The 21,132-nt window shown below is 37.4% G+C and overlaps 2 protein-coding genes across 6 annotated transcripts in view; one reads left to right on the top strand and one right to left on the bottom strand.

The window, feature by feature from the left end:
• Nucleotides 1-21,132, bottom strand: part of LOC109036822 (uncharacterized) — a 319,487-nt gene that overhangs the window by 25,914 nt on the left and 272,441 nt on the right. The window lies entirely within an intron of this gene.
• Nucleotides 5,589-21,132, top strand: part of LOC109039692 (uncharacterized) — a 37,984-nt gene continuing 22,440 nt past the window's right edge. Inside the window, exons 1-9 of one of the 3 annotated variants that reach the window (XM_072302302.1) lie at nucleotides 6,076-7,130; nucleotides 7,489-7,632; nucleotides 10,137-10,319; nucleotides 11,287-11,377; nucleotides 12,528-12,682; nucleotides 15,455-15,656; nucleotides 16,624-16,777; nucleotides 17,987-18,173; nucleotides 19,355-19,573. In XM_072302302.1, the coding sequence (XP_072158403.1) occupies nucleotides 12,673-12,682; nucleotides 15,455-15,656; nucleotides 16,624-16,777; nucleotides 17,987-18,100 (480 nt within the window). In that variant the 5' untranslated portion in view covers nucleotides 6,076-7,130; nucleotides 7,489-7,632; nucleotides 10,137-10,319; nucleotides 11,287-11,377; nucleotides 12,528-12,672 and the 3' untranslated portion in view covers nucleotides 18,101-18,173; nucleotides 19,355-19,573. Of the gene's footprint in view, nucleotides 5,919-6,075; nucleotides 7,131-7,488; nucleotides 7,633-10,136; nucleotides 10,320-11,286; nucleotides 11,378-12,527; nucleotides 12,683-15,454; nucleotides 15,657-16,623; nucleotides 16,778-17,986; nucleotides 18,174-19,354; nucleotides 19,574-21,132 lie in introns of those variants that run through there. The other 2 variants (XM_072302303.1, XM_072302304.1) reach the window with 2 other exon arrangements.

Raw genomic sequence — 21,132 nt, 5'->3', positions numbered from 1 at the left:
ATGATACATGAAATCGCTTCGATTTTTTACGAGGAATCCGAATCTGAGCTTCGATTTTGAGTATTACGCGTTTTAAATCAAAATCTGTCAAAATTCAAAAAATTCAAAATTCGAAAATCCGAAATGACTGAAGTGGCTTAAAATGCTATCTCGGCTCCTGTTCGATGGATTTTTCAGAAATTCGGCGGTTCGCAGGCACCTACCTGCGGAACAGAGTTAAGAAATTTCGTGAAAGATTATAAGAAGAAATTTCATGAAATTTAAGGAAATGTGAAATTTCACGAAATTTCATTCGATGAAATTTCTTTTAGCAACTCTGCTGCGGAAGGAAACAGCTGGACTGATGAGCGGCTCTCGCCTCTCTCGTTCTCTCCTCGCCCCGCCCGTTCACCTCTCGCTCTCATCCTCAGGTTCGGTAGCCGGTGTTGTGAACCCCGCGCGTGCCGCAGGAATTTCTCTCACCGCCTCGCCGCGCCGCAATATGCCGCTGTCGGAAGCCAAGCGCCCGTTCATTATTTGCTGTCAACTATTCTGTATGTATTGTTTCCCACATCCTTATAGCCATAATTTATCAGTTATTCCAAAATATATTAGGGTTTTCGGCGAACACTGCAAACCCATGGACGCCGCCACGCCACTGATACAATCAGTTGGATTTTCAATCTAAAACTTGATACACTTGAGTACAGTATTTTCATCGTAGAAGTCAATTTTGGCCTTACTTTTGCTCGTTTGACCGAAACGTATCATTCGTGGAGTTTATGAGTTGTTGGTTGGGGTTGGAAAAAAGCTGTTTTCATTCTAGCTCACTTAAATTTTGGGCATATTGATGGAGAGTACATTAAGTATTACTGCATGTTCTATCAATGCTTTTGAATGAAGTGTTTGTTATATTTGTCCGCCCTTTTGCATTGGTTTAAGATTTACCTTACCCATGAGTCTCCAAAGCACTTGCTTCCTGGGATTGTGCTCTTCTCAGCCGATTCTCATATTGGGTCTAGTAGAAAAGGGCTGAAAAGGAGTTGTCCTTTATTAATAAAAGGCATCTAAGGGTGGAAAAGGGTAAGGAGAGATGATATCAAAATGACGCAATAGGTGGTGGGAGGGGAAAAGTGCAGTTTTAAGAGAGTGAGATGGGGCTGAAAAATCGCGTATTCATGTGAATCAATTAACATCAGTAAGGTCAAAATTGGGATATTCGATAAACATACCATACCATCAAGTATCAAAAATTCGATCAACGTGCATTTTCATCCGGAACTAGTGAAATCTCTCTTTGAGTAACTTCTTTTCACTAAAAAGACTAAAAGTTTGAAAATACCCTCCCCCCAGTGCAACCTCTAGCGATCGTAATCCGGGGAGGGGGGGGGGGGATTTAACGTATCCTAGCCCCCTTCCCCTCCTCAGGGAGCCTCCCTAGAAAATTGTTGAAATGTAGATCCTCGCGAACCTCAATTTAGTCTATTTTTAGGATGAAATCTGATGGAACGTCTTGAAAAACAATGGTTTTATTTCATTCTCTCTAGCTTACTTACGATCATATGCCACTTATTTGAGGTATATCTAGTCGTTACTCCACAGCGTTTAGAATTTTTTGAGTTATTTAAATTTCTCAAAAAAACATCTCTCTGCGTTTAAAACATAGCAATCGCAATCGGGACGGGAAGAGGGAGAGGGAACAGGACAGCGCATCGGAGGCAAAAGCAGCGAAGCGCTCGGACTCGGAACGTACCGCTCTCCCCGCCCGCCTGATTCCGCCGCCGCGCCGCGCCGCGCCGAGCTTAAACCGATTCTCCAGAGCATGAGTTGGCCCGTGCCGTGTTTAGGCCGCGCAGCGCGCTGCGCCACCTCCGTCCGCTCTGCCACTTTCCTACTTTTGTGGCTGCTGTATACGTATTTCTGTCTCTCTCTTTCTGTTCTTAATGCAATTTACCTACCAATACATTTGATCAATAATATTTGCTAAAATTTAAAACATGTAATAGGTGTAATTTTCCTCTCTTCTTCTGAAATATTTGGGCAAGCAGTGCTTGCCTTGCTTATCCGGACCACACGCCACCCCGGGGCGGGGGGGGGGGGGGTGGTCCATCCCCCCCCTTAATGTGTCATCATAGTTTGTGTTGTGTCATCATATATGTTAGCATATAGTTTGGTCATAAATTCATTTTTCGATCAAAATACCATTAGTTTGCGAAGTTTCAACACGAAATGTCTACTAGGACGAGTACAATCTACGGGTGAGTACCTTTTCTATTTACCGCCGAGATCATGTATTTGTGTCAACAAATCAACAAAAGTAAGGTCAAAAATGAAATCTCCGATCAAAAGTCCCACAGATGCGGAGTTTCAACACGGAATGCCCACAAGAACGAGTAAAATTTATCTTTGAGTAACTTATACATTTTTATGTTTCTCCGGAAAGTTTGAAAGAACGCGTAAAAATTGAAAAAAGTCAAAATAACTCAGGAATACCTTGGTTTAGCACGAAATCCCCAGAAACGAGTGAAATAGCCGCAACGCAACAAGTTAGTATAAGGCGATGAGAGGGCCAGGCATTCGAGCCGGTGCGTCGCAATGCAAAACTGAGTCAGTCAGTGCCGAGGCGGTTTTTTGGACAACTCTCGTGATTGATCGAGTATCGCTATGTCCCCGTTAGAAGCTATGGTAAAGAATCGATTGTGCGATATTCGAATAATCGTATTCGAGACGAGTATTTCGATATTAAATTCGTCCACCTGTTTGAAGAATGCAACATGGCGGCCCGGCCATGCATTTTCCTACTCAATCACGAATTCACGACCGGTCCCCAGATCGCGCGTTCAATTAATTTTAATTTATTGAATCATTAGCCGTTAAAACTGTCATCTTCTCTGCTCATTTAGAAGTATTTCATCAATTCGAGACGAAGCTTTAACCCCAGGGCCAACGAGAATCAAGAAGAAGCCATGGGAAGTGCGGAGGAACCGAAATTCAGAGTGGATCTTTACAGGTACGAGTCGTTTTTCTTGTATGTATTCCTTTCCATCGCCTCTCCCATTTTCCGAAAATTTAGTGTAATGAAACGATAGGAAATTGTACGGCCGTTATTATGGGTCCTATGACATTTTCCTCTAAGATTGAAAGTTTAAAAGTAAACTGAGGAGAAAGGTCGCTGATCATAACATTTTTTGCCTGCGCCCTTTTTAAAACCCTTATTTTCGGTCTCGAATATTATTTTTTCGAAAATTTTGTGTAATGAACCGATAGGAAATTTTACGGCCGTTATTATGGGTCCTATGACATTTTCCTCTAAGATTGAAAGTTTAAAAGTAAAATGAGGAGAAAGGTCGCTGATCATAAGAATTTTTGCCTGCGCCCTTTTTAAAACCCTTATTTTTGGTCACGAAAATTATTTTTTCGAAAATTTTGTGTAATGAACCGATAGGAAATTTTACGGTCGTTATTTCGGGTCCTATGACATTTTCCTCTAAGATTGAAAGTTTTAAAGTAAAATGAGGAGAAAGGTCGCTGATCGTAAGAATTCTAGCCGCGGCCTCTCTCCTCCGTGAGCCGGTGCGAGAAGAACGGAGCCGGTGGCTGAGGTGGATTTCTTGCCAAACTTTGTGAACGATCGACTATAGCTGCGTCCCCGTTAGAAGCTATGGTAAAGAATCGATAGTGCGATATTCGAACAATCGCATTCGAGACGATATTCGATATTACATTCGTCCACCTGTTTGAAGAATGTAACATGGCGGCCCGGCCATGCATTTTCCTACTCAATCACGAATTCACGACCGGTCCCCAGATCGCGCGTTCAATTAATTTTAATTTATTGAATCATTAGCCGTTAAAACTGTCATCTTCTCTACTCATTTAGAAGTATTTCATCAATTCGAGACGAAGCTTTAACCCCAGGGCCAACGAGAATCAAGAAGAAGCCATGGGAAGTGCGGAGGAACCGAAATTCAGAGTGGATCTTTACAGGTACGAGTCGTTTTTCTTGTATGTATTCCTTTCCATCGCCTCTCCCATTTCCCGAAAATTTAGTGTAATGAAACGATAGGAAATTGTACGGCCGTTACTATGGGTCCTATGATATTATCCGCTATGGCGTCATTTCCGTAACCCTATCCTCTAAGATCATAGGCGGTTCTAGACCTTCATTCTTGGGGGTGCCCAGACGTGGAAATGTCGGAAAGGGGAGGCCTAAGTTTCGGCCCTCAAGTTTCATCCCTTCCCTACCCTCCTTTCTCTTTTTCTCTCCTTCCTCTCCACTTAAATACCTGTAAATAAAATTTAGAAAATTTTTAGCAAAACTTTCCATCAAAATTACAATCTTACCATAAAAAAACAGTGGAATCTTTGTAAAACACGGCTATCAATTTTAATTCTGTTTAAAACATTTTCAATTAATTGCTGGGATTTTTTCTCAGTGTGAGCGAATACAGAATCTTTAAAAGCAGTAATTTCACGGTTCCGATAACCGTACTTAATTTTTGCTTGGGGGTGCCTGGCACCCACTGGCACCCCCGTAGAGCCGCCTATGTCTAAGATTGAAAGTTTAAAAGTAAACTGAGGAGAAAGGTCGCTGATCATAACATTTTTTGCCTGCGCCCTTTTTAAAACCCTTATTTTCGGTCTCGAATATTATTTTTTCGAAAATTTTGTGTAATGAACCGATAGGAAATTTTACGGTCGTTATTTCGGGTCCTATGACATTTTCCTCTAAGATTGAAAGTTTAAAAGTAAAATGAGGAGAAAGGTCGCTGATCATAAGAATTTTTGCCTGCGCCCTTTTTAAAACCCTTATTTTTGGTCACGAAAATTATTTTTTCGAAAATTTTGTGTAATGAACCGATAGGAAATTTTACGGTCGTTATTTCGGGTCCTATGACATTTTCCTCTAAGATTGAAAGTTTAAAAGTAAAATGAGGACAAAGGTCGCTGATCGTAAGAATTCTAGCCGCGGCCTCTCTCCACAGTGAGCCGGTGCGAGAAAACGGAGTCCAGTGGTTGAGGCGGATTTCTTGCCAAACTTCGTGAACGATCGACTATAGCTGTGTCCCCGTAAGAAGCTATGGTAAAGAATCGATAGTGCGATAATCGAACAATCGCATTCGATACGATATTCGATATTCGTCCAGCTGTTTGAAATTCAACATGGCGGCCATGCATGCATTTTCCCGCGCTCAACACAGCTGATGCCGGTGCCCAAATTCCGCTTCGCTCAATTAATTTCAATTTATTTAATTATTAGCCGTCAAAACTGTCATCTTCTTTGCTCATTTAGAAGTATTTCATCAATTCGAGACGAAGATTTAACCACAGGAGCCAACGAAAATCAAGAAGAAGCCATGGGAAGTGTGGAGAAACCGAAGTTCCGAGTGGATCTTTACAGGTATGAGTGTATGAGTCGTTTTTCTGGTGTTGCTTTCAATCGCCTCTCTTTCAACTAAATCGAGGAAGCTTACACTACTGATTCCTATATGATAACGTAGTGAAGTTCCCATAACTTACGATGTCACAACGAATTGTCATCAGACTCCCGTGACGGATCATGTCTTTTTGTCTGTTGCTGGACCTAGTCTTGGAGACTCCACTATGGACCAAGATGCATCTCTTTATCTCCTCTTATCTTATCTAGTCAATCAATGAATGCAGACCGGTTCTTGAAACTCTGTTGGCATGCTAGGACAAGATAAGGAATGTGTGAGCTTTGCGCTTGGAAGACCTTGATCCCCTTGGCCTGGGCATGCTGACAAGAGTTTCAACGACCGATTCCTGTGTGTGAGACTGAAGCTAACTTTAAAGAAGGAACTTCTGAGCACAGCGAAGAGTGTTTTACAGGTTTTTTTTCCCAATCCCCTGCAAATAGCAAGAACTGTGAATTCTGTTTCTACTCCTAATGATCATCCTAGTTCAGACTCCATTGCCAGGTATTTCCCGCCTGAATTTCCTCTTCAAGAATTGTAACTTCCTCATTCCCCGTATGTCCTGTAACTCTTTCCTTCTTTCACTTTCATGTCGTTTAATCTCTAAAGGAAATAGTTTGACTGCATGCAGTCATGCTATGATAAAGAGGCCAATTTCATCATTTTGAAAGCTCACCTAGACCATCTCTTCCCTGCGAATCGATAGCTTAGCCTTTGTTTCCCATGATCATTTTTCTTCCTTTATTCAATGGGCCAGTTGCGCTGTTAACAGAATCATGTTTTGATGCGTGGTTCTAGTAGATCAGCATTAAGTAAACAGATCTGTCCCAACAGCAACTCTTCTAGGTACCTTGAATATTAACCGAGATATCTCGCCTTGACAAACTTGACTTATGGCGTCATCCACTGCGGAAGTGCATAATATGATATGTCCTACCATGGTGGATGACTTTATAAGTCGAGTTTTTAAAGGCGAGATACCTCGGTTAATATTCAACATAGAAATTTGCTGTTTGGCCAGATCTTATAATTTTTAGTTGATCTGCAAGAATAAAGTATCGTTACACGATTCTGAGACCAGCAAGGCTGCCCCATCCTTCCACTCCCATGTTCTATGTTATATTTCCAATGTTTCAACCCTAAATTTTTCACAATTACCTGTTTACTCTGCTCTCAAGAGGTGTCGTCAGCTAAGTTGGCACTTGTTTACATTCCACTTGCAAGCAATAGATGATATTAGTAGTGAAGTCATCATAGGGATTCTCCATTGTATCGAATTGGATCCATACAATAACATTGGCGTAACCTCTTTCAATGCTACTTAATGCGAATAAATCGATATGTATAACGCTTTTTTGTGACGTGCCACTAATAGCGTCTATTGAGATGCAATTGTGCAACAGCTATAGGGGATTGACGGCAGCCTGATCGTGAGCTTAGTCAATCCTTGATTTCTGTTGGACTACTACATTGTAGTTGCTTGCGAATGCTATGTATTCAAGTGCCAACTTAGCTGACGACACCTCTACCTCAAGTTAGCAGTATTACTTCTGATAGTTTTACACAAGTTTGTCCTTTCTCTTGAAGGCATAAAGTTATTTGACCAATTTTATCTACTCTCCACCGTCAACCTTCTCTGGTATTGACTTGTGCAACACTCAAGAATATTTATTTTCGGTTCACAGTGTACTCTCCGTTTTTAATTGATCAGAATGGGTATGTAGAGACCTTAAATTAATTCAAAAAGAACTAAAGCATTTTGCCATATTCTTTGTATCTTTGTAAACTTTATTTGAGAGGAGTTAAACTCCTGTCTGAGGTAGCAACTTCAGCAGTAATCTTACTGTATCACTCTCCGCACTGTACGACTGGCTAAATGATCTGCTATAGACTGTTTACACAAGTAAAAGTAGTCAGCAAAAAATCGATTAGTCTCTTAGTGAGTGGTATTATTTTCGGAAGGTTGCCTTTGCAACAAATTAAAAACCTGCTCATCATATTGCAGGTACATGAAAAAAAGAAGCCCGAAGAATTTTGTCGCCCTCTTCCTAATGTAGATTTCTTTTTTTTACAGATTTAAAAACATATCAAAATGGGGCCAGAGCCACTGGATATCTTTGAGCATGAGTTGCTCTTCAAAGCAACGGATATCTCTGAGCATGAGTTGCTCTTCAAAGCAACCAATTTATCCAGACTGGCCTTCATAGATTTGTCCTAGGTATGAGTTATAAATATTTTTCATCAAGTAAAATCATTTTGTTAATCCATGAGAACTGGAATACTTTTTTAGGTAAAACAGCTCATATTTTTTCTGTTCTCTTTTTCTTATATTTTAGTTCAAAACCTGTCAAAGATCTCTCCTAAAATGTTGCAGGCTCAAGAAATTAATTTCAAATTCAGAGTATTGCATTTTAAATTGACAAGTTCTTTTGAACAACCACTTACAGCTTAAACACAGCTTACAGCTTGTAATAATGACTAGATTATGCATAGTGATGCACATAATGCATAGTGCATGCGCATGCGTGATGCATAGTGGTGCACATAAAGGGAAGATGTCCCCTAACTTTTTAGTCCATCGTTTTTTCACCAACATTCTGTAATCTACTTAGTACAACTTTGATATGAGAACATTGTGTTTTTATGGACAAAGAATTCAGTTAAAAGTGTGAACTAAGTTATGTTGAAGCTGTACACCAAAGTGAGAAATCATGTATCTCCATCGCAGTGTTTCAAAATTTCTGCTCCTATTTTTTTTTTTTTCTCCCCCCTTTTTTTGAAGCGGAGCAAGCCAACTAACTTTATGACTTTATGAAACTTGCGTAGAGTATTCTGCTAATGGAGATGTTGCATGTGTGAGGGATTTGCGATTAGGGGATATCCCACCCTACCCTGAGAGTCCACGTCTACATCAAAAAAAACTCTCCATGCAAAGATAGGGAGCAAATACATTAGCAGGGTTGCCGTGTTTTCAGTTTTGGAGTCCCTCTGGGAGTCCCCAAATAAAGTGGCAACCCTGCTAATGTATTTGCTCCCTATCTTTGCATGAAGAGTTTGTTTTGATGTAGAGGTGGACTCTCAGGGTAGGGTGGGATATCCCCTCCATTTTGGCCTCACTTTGAGAGCTTTTTTTGAGCTTGGGAGATGATTTTAGAGAAAACCAGTGGCACCATCGTGTTTCTTGCAAACTTTTACACAAGAATCAATGGTCAAATCGCAAATCCCTCACACATGCAACATCTCCATTGTAAGAGTGAAGAAAAGTTAAGGAAACTTTCCAGGAGTTATGATGAGGAATTTTTGGAAGAAAACACATAGTATGTCAGGAAGTCTGCAACGTGCAAACAGAGATACCTGGTTTTGCTCTTAGGTCATTGCCATAGTTCTTATACAACAACTTTTCACCACCATATTCCAACATATGAATTACATTTCATCATCAAAAGATGTTAAAAAGCTAAAATAAAAATATTCACCCTGATTTTCAAGATTAAATTTTCCATTTGACTGGTACATTTTTCAAAAAAAAAATCAAACCTCGTGAATGAATGCTCTTCAAAGGAATATTGGGATTTAATTTAAAATGAAGGAAATAATTTCAAAACTAATTTTGCACTAGGAGAAATCATAATCATATCTTTGTCAGTCCAACAACCATTCGTACTATTCAAATTTAAACTGGAGGTTGATACCTAAGTTCTGAATGATAAGATTTACATCCTTCTAATGCATTGTTGTCAAACTTCATGCCTATTATCCAAAGGAGGTTGAAAAAAAGTGCCCAGCTTTCATTCATGCAGAACTGATGTATTTCCACTTTTAATACCGTTAGGGGACTACACAAGTTGAAATTCTTTAAAAAAATTATTTAAAAACACAAAGATAAAACACACTCACTTGCGTAAAATTGTATAACAATTTTATACAATTTTACGCAAGTGAGTGTGTTTTATCTTTGTGTTTTTAAATAATTTTTTTAAAGAGAACTGATGTATGTTTTGTGCTCCAGATCTTTGCTTTATGTTTGCCAAACTGAAGCAGAGAAATTTTTCAAGGTATTAAGTTAAAATTTGGTGTCAGATTTCAGGAAAAAGCCTTCATGGTGACTTATTTTTTCTGGAACTCACCATATCTTGAATTTGCAACCTGGCTGCACAATTATTAATGTTAATTTTTGAAGACACCTCAGAAGAGTGGTCCACATGGTCTTTCTACCACATGGTTCCATAAGAAAGTGGTCGGTGTGTTGGTGACTGAATATTTAAATTTATTGCAGTCTTCGACAATTTGATAAAAAAAAGCTTTACAGAAGAAGAGAAAAGCTTATCAAGGCACTTAGGAGGTGCACCTTAAAAGCCTGCAAGAGAAGCAAAATATTATAGTCAGGGTTGCCAGCGACCGGGAAAACCGGAAAAAGTCAGGGGAAAAAAATCAACCGGGAAAAGTCAGGGAATTTCGGTGTTGGTCAGGGATTTTTCTGATTTTTCGTGGAATTAGGCGCGAGCGGTCTCGGGCTCGCGTTGCGGGATCAACTGACTACTTTTCACTTTAACAGACTGCGGCAGATCCATACTTAAAAGTCAGGGAAAAATATTGGAAAGTCAGGGAAAAGTCAGGGAATGGAAAAAATTAATTTGGCTGGCAACCCTAAATTATTTAGGTATGACAAAGCTGAGAAAAAATTATATATACTTACTTATTTCACTTACCTGTCAAATATAGTTTTCAGTACTTGGAGGCATACATGAGGAATATTAGGAACCTCTACAATAACTCCTCAGCAGTTTAAGAAATGAATTTTGCTGAAGCTGCGATGGCGATTCAGAATTCACTGATTATCTTTGCCAAGAATGTCGACTCAATTTGGGCAAGAACTATGAGCATACGGCTTTCTGCTAACATAAAGTAAGTGATCAAAGTATTTTCTCAGGGGCTTTACTCCTTCAAATGGCGCTAGATGAAGATTCTCCATGTACATCCCACAAACCAAGTTAGGAAAAACATATTGGCAAAACATGGCAGTCTGAGGCGCTTTAAGGCTCTCTCTCATGTATAGATGTGTCCGCCATCTGTCATGAATATGATGCAACTGTAGTTCATATCTATACCAACATACAGTATATAAAGCCATATATGCATAGATAGCGGATGTCAAGTTTTTAAGCTTTTAAGTTTTGAGAAAATGACATTTAAAGTTTTCAAAGCTGTGCACATTTGCGTCTGTACAGCAAAGAGGGTTTCGTCAAGGAAATCATTTTAAACAAAAGAGCAAATCTTTTTCTAAAAAATGAGCTCTAGGAATTTAAATTTAAAGCAAATTCAATGGAAGGGCTTGGGAGACAAGGGGGATGAGTGCAGCTTCTGAAAAATTTTAGATATTAATGATTTAAACTAAAACTAGTCCCAGAATATATTCTGTGAAAAAGCCACCACCAAAATCCAATTTTTAACCATCAAAATCTGAGTTTGTAATTTTTCTCTGCAACAAGGCTCCATCCTACTTTAACCTTTTCAAAACCTACCCTTGAAATAGCAAAAACTGCTCCTAGCCCACTTGTCATCCAAAGCCCTCAATTGAGATGCAGTGATTTTAAAAAACGACCACATCTCCTGTTCTTACGTAAGACTATTTTTAAGACATAAAATTAACTACTTATCTAATGTAAAAAAGGGAAAGTGCTTTAAATGAATCAACGTATGATAACTGTTGAGTTTTTTAATGATGTTTCTAAGGAACTAAGTGTTTGCTAACTTTCAAATTGGAACCAAGAGTCAAATTATATTATTGATCTTCTAAAGTAGGGAAAATATTGGAGAGGATGCCATCCTACAGATACCCATATGCAACAGTCTTATTTATGTTTATTACTAGGTACTTTAATGTGCTTATTTACACTATCTTCAAGGAGATCAATGAGCTTGGTTAAGATGAACAGCGAATTCTAACGTCCGCTTTTTTTAAGGTATAACATGGTTTCTTATTCATATCTTAATAGATAATTATGCAAGAAGTCTGAAACTTGGCACCAACTCTTGAGGGTTCATGGATTCCATTAAATTGTTCTATTAAAGAGAGAGGGCAATGCACAAACAGGTGGATAGGTTGACGCAATGGTTCTATGGAAAGGGTTAAATTAAAAACACTGTTTTCTCTGAGAATTTAGTTAATTCCAAGTCATTTTTTGATACATTTGTCGAGGATACTTGGTAACCTCATATTTATTCTTTTCAGCCGGAAAAAAAATGACGATGATGAAGACAAAGAGGATTTTGATGTTGGAACTGGCGAAGAAGGTGCTAAGCAAAAAGAAAAAGCTAAGAAGAAGAAAAAGGGAACATTTGATGTTGAAGAATTTCAACTCCTTCCTTTTCTCAATACTGGTGAGAGTGAGATTGTAGGACATGTAATCCTTTAACCAAAATTTGGAAATACTTCTTGAAACTCCCATGACTTAAGATCTCTAACAAAGAAAATTTCAAGGTGTATCACAAATTCTAGCCTCTGTCTTCAGGGTTACATAAAGTAAGGATGCCAAAAATACCTTATCTGCAAATCACAACAAACAAGGCAAATCTTGGGTTGAGGGCAACTTGCGGTAGTGATGACCCCTATTTTTCTCTCTTTTTAGCCCATGCTTCGTTTTCGAAAGTCTAGAAAACCTGGAAAGTCAGAGAATATACAGTCATCCAGGAAAGTCAGGAATTTAGGGAACTCCTGGAAAGTATTGGAATATTGCGAATAGCGCATCTGCTTAGCAACTTCAGCTAGTGCCGCTCAAGAGAGTGGGAACAATTTTGTAGTGTCCTATCCTGTCCATTAACTGATCGAATTCTCTATCATTCCATCAGTCAAACTGTCTATTCATTGACCCGTTAGATTAACCAGTCAAATTGTTTGTTGAGCAACCAATCAAATTCTCCGTCAATCAATAAGTTGGATCATCTGTTTAATTGACTAAAAGTCTCTCCATTGACTAGGCAAATCATTTGTCTATGGACCATTCAACTCCTCTTTTGATCAATCTGTTGAATCTTCTTTCGATCGATAAGTCAAATTTTCTATCAATGGAACTTCCGATCCTAATCAATATGCTTTGTTTTTTTATTTTTCAGGTAAAAATATTGATATGAAACTTGACAAGAAAGAGGATAAACTAGCAAAGCAATCAGATAAACTTCCCACCTCCTTGCGAACCAAAAGTGGTTAATAAATCGAGAGATATTTTCACACCTGAAGGAGAAGCAGTCTGGAAAATGGATGAATTCAGGTAGAGACTATTTTGTTTTTCCTCCAATACTAACTTGTATTATTAATAGTAAATGTGTCTTCTATTTCAGAGCAGCCACGGTTGGTAAAAATATCAGGAAAAATTACGAAAATCGGTCATGAATCAGATAATTTCGAGTGTGTCAAGCATTCTTCAACTATTTGCAGTTTAGCACATGGAAAAGTGAATCATTTTATTCAGTTTATTACATACAGTTGGTTTTTATAATTAGACAATTATCGATTCATTCAGGTAAAAAATCAGGAAAATCCAAAATGTAATTTTAGCAGATACATTGCTTTTTGGAAATGTTTTAAAGTCTCACAAAACGTTGATCTTCTGATAAATCCGCAGGAAATTGTCAAACTTCATCTAACTACTTCTTTTATTACACATTTTTTAACGAATCGCCAGGGTTTTCGGCGTTCTAAAAAACCTGAAAAGTCTGGGACTTCGGCAAGTAGCGCATCAGCTCAGCATCTGCAGCCGGTATTAGTTTTAGAGAGCAGGGACAACTTTCAAGTACCTTTTCTATAGTTTAAATCTAAGTGGAAATTTCACGCAAAATTTAACAGCAGTCAGCGTAATTCAAAGGAAAAAAATCTAAGAGGTAGTTTTGTCCAAAGATCAGGGAAAAGCAGGGAATCACAAAATTCTGGAGTCAGGAAAAACCCGAAAAAGTCAGGCAAATGAAGCAGTTATAAGATCCCGTTCCACAAAATCATTGAGCCTCGATTTTTAATCTACAATTTTGTGAGAGTTTATTGATGTTTTTATTGACACCTAAACTATGTTTACAAATCTCCTTCTCTTCTCCAGCTCGTTTTATACTTTTATTTATTTATTTTTTCTAAAAAGTAATTTTCCCTGAGTATTCTGTTCATTAAAAAACTTTGGTGATTTTAAAGAAAATCACAGTCATAAGTTTTCATCTTTCAGTTCAGATTTTTCCAAATATTGTCTCAATTTATCGTTTAAGTCAGACACATTAAAATTACCCTAAGCAATCCGTAATTGTTTGACCTTAGGGTCCATTACCTAGTTCATTTTATTATACTCCACCTCTTTTTTCCCCAGATTATTTTGGCCCATTACGAAAAGCGGTTACCTCTAAGAAGATTATGAACCTGAAGATTGGTATGTGTTACCTGAAAGAATCATCGAACAAAGTTTTACAGGTACAAAACACATTTGTATCCCTTGAACAGTCAAATCAACCATTATAAAAACAATCTACGTATCTCCTCTTTCTTAAAAACTGTTCCACGCACATATTTTAATGTCAAACCTTGAAATCATCAACTCTTTGGAATTTAACCTTAGTTGAGAAGCAGATAAATAAATGAAAATGAGTAAATTCTTTTTGAGTTGTAAAGAAATGTTTAGGTTAAAGAGTCAAGTTGTTTTTTATACAGCTGATTTTACTGTGTAATTTTGATCTTGAACTATTGGCTTGAAATAAAATATTTTACGGTAGATGTTCAATCATTGAAGATGAGTGATTTGCCTCTCATTTAGTTTTCTGCGGAATTAAACGCGGTGCATTTTACTTTGTCCGAAAATGATTGTATCAAAGTTTGGAGTTTGGCTGCAATCATGTCCGTCTACAGTAGCGCGCTATCATGTAAAGTTCATTTTTGCAACTGCTGAACTCACAAGATTTCTCAAACAAAAAAAAAAAAAATGTTGTATGATACATTGAACACAAGTATAAAGAATGCATTGAATGCCTCCACAAATAATGTTCAGTACTATGCAGTTTTTTTAAAGCATTTTTTCTGCATTTTCACTCTGTTATCTATATTAATAAAAGCGCCACTCCACTGACTGATATCTGTATCTCTGGATCGTTTGATCAGGATGTTCCCATTTTTGGCATGAGGGCTCCTTGGGGGTTGGTGAAACGAGATAAGCGACATTTTCCCTAGTGATGCATTCCATCCACCCCAAGTTACACAGGTACGTAAAAGTATTGTAAAGAGGTTAGTTCGGGGAGGATCTTCGACCTATGGATCTTCGGCTCATCAATTTTCGATCCATTGATTTGTGATCTATCAATCTTCGACTTATCGATTTTCGAATAATCGACCTATCGATCTTCGACATATTGATTTTTGATCTCTTCAACTCATCGATCTGCTATCCATATTAATAAAAGCGCCACTCCACTCACTGATCTCCGGATCGTTTGATCGAGATGTTCCCATTTTTGGCATGAGAAATCCTTGGGGGTTGGTGACGTGAAATAAGCGGTATTTTCCCCAGTTACGCAGTTACCCCCTGTGTTACACAGGTACGTCAAAGGATCGTACAAGGTTGTATAAAACGTTGTGCTTATTCATTACCCGGAATAAAAGGGAAGATCCATCATCCCTCATCTCTTTGTTTATCCATCATCAATATATCGTTTGATACAAAGCTGACCAAATATACCAATCTGATAAAAATTCTCGTCTTAATTTAATTATAAGTTATCCTGATTTTGGAAAAAACATCAGTGAAGGTTGCCAATTCTTTTCTACTGTGAACGGTAGAAATAATCTGACAAAAATTGATTCATAATTTTTCATCACCTAAGCACTAGATGATTTGGTTATTGAGATTAAAAAGAAAAATCTATTTTTTTCCTGAAAAATCTATGTTGTAATGTAAATTTCTCCTCTGTAAATCCCCAGCGTATTTCCAGATTCGACTCTCTAGGTTGTATCCCTTTCCATGTCCTCACAATGTCAATAAAAATAAATTGAGGTAATTTTTTAACGACTTTTTCAGAGGCTGCCAGGCATCCTGTTAATGAGGAAATTTTCAATAATGACATGGATCACTTGATGATGAACGGACACAATCCTCTGTCCCCGCCTCCTCCAAGACCACCACCAACCCCTCCGCTTATGGACCTCCTCATGAACGATTCGCCTGAAAGTTTGAAAGATACTCAAAAAGAAACTGAGGAAGAACATGAGTGTCGGCAGAAGTAAGTGAAAAGCGCTGTATGAACTTTCAGGCATTGGCAAACTTCCTTTGATAAAACATGAATTTGATTGGAGAAGCTGTATTTATTTTTCTTCCAATTTTTCGGATTATTATGTTCGCAAGTAAATCCAAAATATCTGAAACACCAAGGAAAAATATTTCTACCTAAATAATGTTTTTATCGGAGGAAATTTGACAGCATTTGAATGTTCTTATGGCGATTTTCCATAGCACATCATAAGAAAATAAAATGGTTTGACTTTGATGCAAGAGACTGAGGAAGAATATTTTTGAAAAGTCAGGTATATTTTGTCTAAAATTTGAGGATTTTTGATGGCGAACCAGCTTTTTATTGTATTTATTTTGCTTTATTTTCCTCTGTTCAATTTTTTTTATTAATACCTAATGAAGCTTTTCTTCTTCCTTTTGATTTTTGTAATTTTCTTTATAAAAACTTTGTATAATATGCATGGTTTTCTTGATGAAATCAAGCATTTCTTGAAAATGATGATCAAAACACCTGGCTGTATCATAAGCGTAAAAACCTTATTTTTATCTTACAGTGCTGAGTTTGTTTCAAAGGATAATTTCTTTCCAAAAGTTAGCAAGACTTGTAATGATAAATATTTTTTTCAGTAATGGATAAATCTTTCACTCGCTGCTTTTACTGTAGACTTTTTTCCTTTTGAAAAACTACAGCCATTTTAGGCTTGCACCCATTGTCAGGTTTTTAAACAAAAGATGAAAATAAAATCGTAATCTCGAATTATTTTCATTTTTTGTTTTATAACATGACAATGTGCCCAAGTTCAAAATGGCTGCAGTCATTTTCAAGGAAAAAATTCTTCAGTAAAATCAGAAAGAATTTACCAACTTCTAAATCAACAGTGCTGATAATTTTAAACAAAACTTGATTGACTTTTCCTCAAATTATGATTTAACGAGTTCTTCATTGAATTGCTTTTCAGAATTCAAAAAAATCCAGAGCGAGAAAACATTGTGTCTCTAGAAAAAGTTATAGCAAAAGCGTGGGAACCCATCCCTTTGGACAATTGCAATCCGAATCAGACTTTGGTAAAACGAAGAGTATACAAGTTGGATGCAAGTGATTTGTCCAGTCCGGTTAGTACTACTTTTCTGAATTACTTTTCCATTTTCCTCTCTCCGATTTGTTCTGCGTTAATTGTAATACCTTTAGGACTGTGATGCACATGACTTGGGTGCCTTTTTCATAGCTTCTAAAGCAGTGCCGTGTTGTGCTTTGCAATGCATCGATTGATCTGCCATTTGAACTAATGGAAAAGAATCGATAAACAGGGTGTTCGTAAGGAACACCTTAATCGATTCTTTACTATAGCTTCAAATGGGGAAATATTGTTAATTGATTGTTCACGCCTTGCCGCTGTTCTAAAGGCCATTTTCTAGGAGCAAAGAATAACTTGAAAAATTGGGTTTGGTTCATCTGTGAATTGACTGATATAATTTGACGCAGGACCACAAGTTTTCATAATTGTATATTTGTTTTTTAATACCCTCCAAAACACTTGCAGTATTCGATAAATGAATAAAATTTCACAAATATTGATCGATCAAATAATCATGAGGTGGCAGATCTGATGATTTATGAAACTCCACCAAATTAACAAATGCGCAATTTCTTGAACATTCAAGCAACGAAATTGGCTGAAGTAAACTTCTAAACAAAATTTATCAGCGTTTTTATTTAGCAGTGGTCACAAACAACTTCCCATTCATAAGATAAACAAGAGTCTTCTTGAATCAAATTGGGCTTTGTATACAAGTTTTTGTAGGCTTCTTAAGTAACTAAGCAGCTTTCCTTCTTCACCCTGCGTTGTTCCAAGTGTAAATAATGTCCAACAGCTAAGCCTAAGCTCTGAGACTGAGGTTCGTGTATGTTCATACCTCTGAGACCGCGAGAGTAATGTTTATTAGTGTGCAATTTATCTCAAATAGATCATGGTTTCCCTATCAGTGAGAAGTTTGAATACACATATTGAAAAACGTCAATGTCTTGATGAGGAGTTACTTTTAATAATTGTTCTACATTAAATTTTGATGAGAAAACGAGTGTTACAACGTGCAAATTCGCATTTTGTCTCTTTAGTGGTCCATTAAGTAAAATATTACTCAGTGTAATAAGTATTTTCCTCAATGACTTCCAGCATAGCAAAAAAGTGACAAGGAAACTTCCATGCAATGATGAACCTGATTTTTACGGTGTATTGTTTTGAACATTATCTAAACCAGCGAAAAATTTTCTCATTCATCTTTGTCATTTGTCATAAGTTGATTTCATTCTGTGTTCTGCAGAGAAAAAAGAAGAATAGAGGAAAGACAGATACAGAGTCAGAAACGTTTATTGTGTCAGAAATGTTCACAAAGGGTAAATACTATCTTAACAAAGGCCATGGGTTCGATCCATGAGTTCTAGCGGAATTCCACGCGGTACAGATGAAAAGACTGAAAGACGCTCCCAACAGGAAGAGAAAAATATTAGGTAAGTGAAACCATCTCTGAAAATAAGAGTTTTAATTATCTGCAGGAAAAGCAAAAGTGACATTTGTCCACAAGAATTCAAAATTAAGGAGCTGTTTACGAAAAGGGTCTTTGGTGCCTAGGACCCCTTATGTGGAAAACAGAGCAACTGATTCTCATAATTGATTGCTAAAAATTTAAAAACTAATAATCCTCAAAAACAGAAACAAAAAAGAAAACATGCTCAGACCGAAAATCTTGGTTGGATCTCATTTGAATAATGGAATCCAAAACATTCCCCTAAGGTAATTCTACTCAATTTTTACTCATGCTCCGATCCTTATTTGTTAGAAGTTACAGTAGTCTTTCTTTTCTTTCTGATAGATTTAAAAAAATCACCTTAATTTGTTTGTCAGGAGTGTCTGCAAGAATTGATCGAATATGATTCGGAAGTTAGGCGGGTAGCGAGTTCGTGAAAAGTCATTGAAAATCTGAAAAAGTCAGGGAATTTTTCTGCGGACTCTTGATTTCTTTCTTTCAATCGCAACATTTAATTATTCTCTATCACCACCACAAGCTCCATTGTGGAAATTAGAACTTTGGCCTTTAAGTTCTTGAATTTTGGATTTTTTCAATTTTCGAAAACTTAGCGAGAGAAACCTTTTGTTGAAAGCATTTTTATAAGAAATTTCAGAAATAAAAACATTGAAAATGCATGAAAAAGTCTGGGAATGTAATACTCATGTAATTGAAGAGCTTGTGCATTTTTCTACCTTTTTATAAATTAATTTAACTATTTTGTCTTTGCATCTGTTCTAGAAATGTTAGATGATAAAATAAGGATTAAAAAATGTTAGATGCTGCTTCAGAGTAAGAAGGAGGCGAGTTTTTTCTTTTGTTGACCATTTTTCTAAACACAGATCAAGTTTGAAAGATGATTCGTCTTTTCCCGGACACAAGAACGTAACTTTATTCCAAGGTGGCAAAATTGGCATTGGTTTGCCAAGGCATTGGTTCGTTTCCTTTTAAAGAAAGAAAATAGGGGCAGAGATTTTGAAACATTGCTAACAAGATATGCATTTTTGCAGTTTCACTGTTGATACGTACTGAAAATACTGCGGCTAGTAACATGCTAACAACTACTTCTACTGTTTTACTGGACATATTTATCAAGTTTGAAATTTATATTTTTTTAATTTTCAGTATTGTCACAAAAGGTTTGCTCTATCACTCCAAGTAGAACACAAGCAGTTTTCGGTCAAGGTGTTAATCCCTCTGCATGTATTCTACCTGTGTCTGCAGTTGTACCATGTCTAAGTTTTTTCCTATGTCGTCCACTTTTTGGAGGAGCCTCCAAGCTTCATTTAGTTTGTCATCAGAGGACTCTTGAAATGCTGCTCCAAAACGTCGAGTTGTAAAGAGGTGAGTTATTGAACTTGTACATGTTTCTTTGAACTATTATAACAGGATTTCCGGTGGTCTGTGGAACCTGGAAAGTCAGAGACTTTATGGAGAGCCTGGACAGTCAAGGAACTAAAAATTGTGAAAGAGGCTGTCCCATTTTCCATAGGAAATGGCTGCAAGAGCTTTTACATCCATACTTTCAGGAATCATAACGGATCATCGGAGAGGCCTAAATCCGGTGACATTTCTCGTCTAGCCCTCCAAGGGGGAGGGGGTCAAAGTTCAAACGCATCGACCACCATAAATTTTGAACGAAGCAACGGATCAACTTGATCTTGGGCTCAAATGAAAGCTCTTGACAAGACCTTTCATTTTAGGTATGGTATAGTTTGTTTTTGGTAATTTTTCAATGTGGAAAAAATCATTGTTTGATTTTTCAAGCCCGAAAAATTCGGTTTTTCGGGTTTTTCTATAAGAGGAACGCATGAATCATTATAAAAACCAATTTTAATGAATTTCAAACGAGCTATCGTTGAACTTGGAGAAACAAATGGTTCAAAAGTCATGACCGTTCAAAGTTGGCCTGGCACGCTGTTTTCAAAGTGCGCGGAGTGTATACTCGCGTGCCACCCCTCTCTACCTTTTCCCCTGGTGTCCGCTTCAGCTGATGATGGATACAGAAAGGTCCAAAGCTCCTTTCACCTAAAGAATGACCAATCATTAGTGCAATAACACTTTTATTTCTAACGAAAAAAAGGAAATACAAATAAATTAAATGCTAATAAACGATAAGACGCTGGCATACATTATTTTTTCGCCCCCTCCCCCTTCACGATTTTATATTTAATGGCCAAATCAAGCCTTTCATCATTGCGGTATCTGATTATTCCTGTGCAGATAAATCTTGATAAGATGGGAATAGATCGGAGAAAAGTATGCGAGTTTCAAATGCTGGTCCGCTAGTTGCGTACAAGAGCCCATGAATATTATCTGCAGCTTTTGAGTGTATTTTGGGATAAAAGAGGCTTGATTTGGCTATTAAATGTAAAATCATGAAAGGGGGGGGGCGAAAAAATAATGTATGCCAGTGTCTTATCGTTTATTAGCATTTAATTTATTTTTATTTCCCTTTTTTAGTTAGAAATAAAAGTAATTTTGCACTAATGACTGGTCATTCTTTAGGTGGAAGGAGCTTTGGACCTTTCTGTATCCGTTATCAGCTGAAGTGGACACCAGGGGAAAAGGTAGAGAGGGATGGCATGCGCACTTCAAAAATATCGCGCCAAGCCAACTTTGAACGGTCATAACTTTTGAATCATTTGTTCCCCCAAGTTCAAAGATAGCTCGTTTGAAAGCTTGAATCAAGGACTTTCATTAAAATTGGTTTTTTGTAATGAGGGTCATTTCATATAGAACCTACCAGCCATGCAACCGCCCGACTCGGATTTTGATGATAAATTTTTTTCTTGATCAGACCACCAAATAATGAACTTCTGCAAAATATTAGGTCTCAAATCGAAAAACTCACTGAGATATGAATTTTTGAAGTTTTAAGAATTTTCAAGAAAGTGACGTTT

This window comes from Bemisia tabaci, chromosome 7 (assembly GCF_918797505.1).
Source record: "Bemisia tabaci chromosome 7, PGI_BMITA_v3".
NCBI classification, from domain to species: domain Eukaryota; kingdom Metazoa; phylum Arthropoda; class Insecta; order Hemiptera; family Aleyrodidae; genus Bemisia; species Bemisia tabaci.
The sequence above is the reverse complement of the archived record's forward strand: the minus strand, read 5'-3'. Positions and strand labels throughout refer to the sequence as shown.